Source organism: Austrofundulus limnaeus, unplaced genomic scaffold (assembly GCF_001266775.1).
Source record: "Austrofundulus limnaeus strain Quisiro unplaced genomic scaffold, Austrofundulus_limnaeus-1.0 Scaffold356, whole genome shotgun sequence".
Lineage (NCBI taxonomy): Eukaryota > Metazoa > Chordata > Actinopteri > Cyprinodontiformes > Rivulidae > Austrofundulus > Austrofundulus limnaeus.
The window spans coordinates 146,340-151,658 of NW_013952758.1; the positions used below are offsets into that span (position 1 = coordinate 146,340).

The 5,319-nt window shown below is 46.0% G+C and overlaps 1 protein-coding gene across 1 annotated transcript in view; it reads left to right on the forward strand.

Moving 5' to 3' along the window:
• Positions 1-3,903: 3,903 nt before the first annotated feature.
• mex3a (mex-3 RNA binding family member A) overlaps positions 3,904-5,319 on the forward strand; it is a 6,922-nt gene continuing 5,506 nt past the window's right edge. Inside the window, exon 1 of the mRNA XM_014023068.1 lies at positions 3,904-4,482. Coding sequence (XP_013878522.1) covers positions 3,909-4,482 — 574 coding nt within the window. The 5' untranslated portion in view covers positions 3,904-3,908. The remainder of the gene's footprint in view (positions 4,483-5,319) is intronic.

Sequence of the window (5,319 nt, forward strand, 5' to 3'; positions counted from 1 at the left end):
CGTGTGGCCACCCCTGTGAGTAGTGGTCCCCGTGTGGCCACCCCTGTGAGTAGTGGTCCCCGTGTGGCCACCCCTGAGAAAAATGTCTGGCTCCGCCACTGTGTTGTTTTCTTTTTTTATTACTCTTTTATAACTCTTTGTATACTTTGTACTTTTTAGCTCCTTGTATTTCAGAGTTCAGCTCATTCAGGAGATGTTTGATTGGACTTTTGGTTTCTCTTACTTTATAAAACTTTGTAAAAAATAAACAAAACAGCGGCCTGTGTTAAGTGATAGGTTGTTGTCTCTTGTGTCCCTGTGATGGACTTGTGTCCTGCATGTGTCCTCGCCTTTTGAACAGTGAGGCACCAGCTCCCCTAACTTAAAAAAAGAATTTGACTTAGTCTTTAGCTTATGTTTCTTTTGTCTTTTAGCCAGCATTTAGCTTATTTTACAGTTCTGCTGGTTTTGCTCATTTTAAACATCTCAGTGAAATCTTCCTACATTCAGGATTCAAACAGGATTTTTGCAGACTTTCTTATTTTGCATTCGGTGCCTTTAAAGCCAGCATGACTTTGTTCCATACAGCTGATATTAAGCGCAGGTGCAGAAACTTCCTATTTTTGTGTTTATTTTGGGGGTAAATACTGTTGGAGCTGCTGAGTGGAGTCAGGTATGGTCTTATGCAACGTGCCGCCACATGGAGAGGTTGGAGACACTTGGAGGAAGCTGAAAACACGGACATCAGTTGTTGCTCAGAGACATTTCCTCAAAGCTTTTGTTGATCCAGTGTGGAGAAACTCCAGTCATCCGAACACTTGTGCTGATGAGACATTTAAGTTTTTAATAACAAGTACTTCTGTGTGGTGAAACGGGTCACAGAATGGTTCTGTGGATCATTTTATTCCCATCAGGGCAGTTTGAGCACGCGGTCGGTTGGTTTCAGTCGCGGACATGTTGTGGAGTCTGTGCGCGAGAAAACTGCGCCGCGCGCGGTTCTTTGTTCACCAGGGCTGCTGCAAAACCTTTTTTCTTTTTTTTTTTCAAAATGGGAAATGTGAGGGCTTTACTGATCCCCCCTCCCCCCCCCGCCTCCAACTGCATAAGGTCTGCAGCGCCTGTCTGACAACTCCCTTTCTCCTCGCGCACGCACCTCCTCCTCCCCACCCCAGACTCCCTCTCTCTATACATCCTGATGCGCAGCGGCGCGAGACAACAGCGCGGTGACCTGCCGCAAAGCTCAGAGGTGGGCGGACCCCCCCCCTCCCCCCTCCCAAAGCCCCATTCTGATTTTTATTTTTAACAAATGTAACTCCTTCACTCCTGTGATCCGAGCCGGTTCTGCTGAGCGGAAGCTGCTCATTTCCTCCCCATCACCATGAAAGTTGACATCATCTTTCCTCTCAACCAGATGACCATGTGCGCGCGCTGCTCTCGCACCTTTAAATGACTGTTTACATCCTGGATGTCTTGTTCTTACATAAACCAGAGAGAAATGAGTGTTTGCGCAGCTCCGCAGCTCCGCAGCGCATCTGCAGGCGCAGGAGGAGCGGAGCGGGATCAGCTCCTCCTGGGCTCGGTGTGGGCTGCCACATGCCTGCGAACCTGAGACGGAATGGTAGCTACCGCGGGAGGGCGGCTAGGTTTTTTTTTTTTTTTTGTCTCGGTCAGGAGGAGGGGGAGGAGTGGGGAGCCGTGTAAACCAGACTGGGTGGAGCGACGCTTCGGCTCGGCCCCATCCACCGAGCCGACGGGGCCGGAGCTCCACACTGTACTCAGAGTACCGGTGTGCAGATCGATCACAGTATCGATCCCAAGGTTGGTGTCTGAACCAAAACAAAGAAGGTATTTAAAACATTCCTTCTCCACTTTGTACGGATCTAATCTGTGCAGCAAGTAATGTGTTTTTCTGGATGTTTAAACAGTTGGCTTTAAATCTGATGTGGGTTTCCAAATGGAAACTAAATTAATTTAATAAACTATTAAAAATAAAACACAGCTCTGGATAAAACTGGTTCGGTGAGGTCCAAAATATAGAAAACATATTTAAATTCTCTTTTTGTGAAAGCATGTTGGTTTTTCTTATGGATAACCAAGTGTAAAATAAAATGTTAAAAAATGTCACTAATACTTTTTTTTATTTACCTCACTGTCTGGGAGTAAAATAGTTTAAAATTTTTCACTAACATTGTAGCTCACTGTTTATTTACTAACTTTTACTAAAATGTTAATGTTATTATTAAATGTTAAATTCTAAAAAATAAATCTTAAATGTTGTGGCTAAATGATAAAATTTACTTTTAGTTTTCACAGAATGCAGCCTTTGCTGTTGGTGTGTGACTTTTGTTATGATGTCATCATCCTGCGACAAAAGTAAACACACTTGGTGTCCCATTTTTCCTTACAATTGTTTTTTTTTCAGGCCTACTCCTCTCTGTGGGTTGACAGCTTCTCTCTGCCAAAACAAACAGTCAGATGTGAATTACCCGAAAAGTTGTGCCACTTAAACAAATCGGAGCTGTTTAGGTCATTGCCCTTCATGTAAACAAACATGTAAACATTTAAAAACAAAACACTGCAGGTCATTTTTGTCAGCTGTTAATTCATGTCCATATTTTGCTGCTGCATTTCTTAGCAAAGTTCAGCTGCTATTAGTTATTATTTCATATTTTAAAGAAAATGAGGGAGTAGGCGGGCCTTAAAGAGCACAGTTGTTGGTCTTAACGATTCAACATGACTCCCAACAACGAGACAAAGCACATATGAGCCCTGTGGAGCACGATCCATACTGTCCCAGAAACATTGTTTTTAGCATGTAGCATTTAGCTAAACTGATGACAGAATTCATTGGATTTCGGTCTTTCATCACCTGCAATGTTTAAAAGAAAAGGCAACGTTTGCAACAACTGTGCATTTTTATTCCAGGGAAAAAAATGATGAGTTATAACATAATTGTCTAGAAAATAGTTAGCAATTTCTTATGAATAAATATATACACATCGTAACTCTATTTTATTAATCAAAATATATTCAATATTAAAACTGCTTTCAGAATATAATGTAACACACCTTTATAATTAAGTATAGAAATAAATATTTTCAGTATTTTTTCCTAAGAAGTCTATCATTAATAAATGAGCTGATGGGAGGGATCGGGCAGCCATGCCCGCCTACTCCATCAGAAGCTGAACAATGGATGCGTGGTCACATGGTTGTTCAGTGTGTTTTAGCGCACATCAACAGCCCTCAGACACACCGCTGACCTCCTGGGAAACTCCTCCCACTGAGGTACACGTCACTGCACAGGTTTCTACTGTTAGAGTACACTCCAAAAAAAAAAAAAAACTCTGATGTTCACAGTTTTTTGTCCTAAAACCTGACCCGGTTAAAGCCTGACAGTTTTTGTCAGATGGATCTCTTTGTGCAAAACATCTGCTTTGTTTTCCATCTTGGTCATTTAATTATCTTTAAGTCTGCGTCTGGGTACAACAGCTGGGTTCTGCAGAGTAGTTGAAGCAAAATGCAGCGTTTGAGCACATTCAGCAGGTATAATAAAACTGGACAAAAGTGCCGAGTCTGCTTAATCAGAACTGCTGAAATCACCTCTCACTGTCGCAGCTGTGTGACAAAAAATGTGTTTTATTTTCAGCTTTGAGTCTTCAAGCTGTGCCACCTAAAATAAATGATATCCAAATGATAAAAAGCTGCTCTGTTTCATATAAATTACTATCAAACATCTGCACCAAGTAAAACAGCTTCAACCTCTCTGTGTCCACATTAGACTTCATTTGGGTCCGGACCGCGGGCCATCATTTGGGGACCCCGCCTACCAAATGAAAAATATCGGATCGATCCCGACGATCCCGGTCCTGTATTTACTTGTCTCGGGATCGATACCAGATTTTGCGGTATCGCAGGCAGTGTGTCGGATGGAGGGAGCTGGGGGCGGTCCATGGGAGGGTCTAGCGCAGAGAGGGAGGAGGAGGAGGAGGAGGCGGCTCGGGTGCTGTTTCTCCAGTCTCTTTCCCCCTGTCTTTGTCTCACACACTCTTTTGTTAGCCATGCCTAGCCTGCTGGTTCTAGCAGGGATCATGGAGAAAAACGGGGGCTACGCCGGGGATCTGGCCGGCTCCGGCTTCGGCGGAGAGGGTCTCCTGGTGCCGCCCGACGAGGAGGAGGACGACTCCCGTGCCCTCAGGGTCGCGCTGGGCCAGCTGTCTCTGCTGGGGCTCGGGGAAGGCGAGGACGGCGGCGGCGGCGGAGCCCCGACAACGGGAGGAGGAGGAGTGCAGGACCGGAGCAACAACAACAACAACAACCACCTCCACAACCACGCCAACAGCGTGGGGAGCGGCGGGGACGCGGCCATCCTGCAGGGGAAGAGCAAGTTGTGCGCCCTGTACGACAGCTCCTCGACTGAGACGAAAGGACGAGGCTGCAACATCACGGAATGCGTCCCGGTGCCCAGCTCCGAACATGTGGCCGAGATAGTGGGGAGACAAGGTAAAAACCCGCGGGCTGCACGGTTCTGTTTCCCTGCAGAACTTCCTGCTTCCCCTGCACACACAGCTGCATGCCCGGGCTCCTCCAACTCTTACCTGATGTTATTTAACAAAGAAAAGGGAGTGGTGTGCTCCGCTTCTCTACTCCTCAGAGACTCCATCCTCCCACTTTTTTTCCGCCACAAGTTCTCATCAGAAACAAGCTGCTTTCGGCTCGTTTTTTAGTCTTTGTATCCTTTGCTTTTACGGGTGGATATTTCCACACAGGGACAAGGGGGAGGGCATATTTGAGAGAAAAGCCCCCCCGTTGAATTCATGGGTGAATTATTCTCCATCCACGCCATGATCAATGTCAGCGCGCAGACACGCGCTGGAGCAGGGGGAGCGCTGCTTCCTTTGTCGTCTGAGACGCGCCAGACTGTTAAAAAAAAAAAAAAAAAAAAACAGGGGGGCAGCTGGTGAGGAGAGGATTGTCTTTCACTTTGAACTGCATAAGATAAGCAAAATGAGTCATGTGGGTTGAAAGCTGACAGATGTTTCCAGCCCCTGATGTGCAGTTATTTCTTTTATCGTCCAGCTTGTTGTTTACGTCGCGCTCCGGCCCACTGACACCAGTGGACAAAGAGATGGGATGGGATGGGATGGGATGGGATGGTCACCTTGTTGGGCTCCTGCTCCTCTGAGAGCAGACTTGGAAAGTTCTCACACTAAACACATCCTCTCTTTGACTCCTTTCTTACAGTTTTAACAAAGAGCTGAAGTTGAGTGACAGAAGCTGTCAAACAAAGGTGTGTGGAGGGGCAGTGGCGGATCTACAGGATTTTTACTGGGGGGGGGG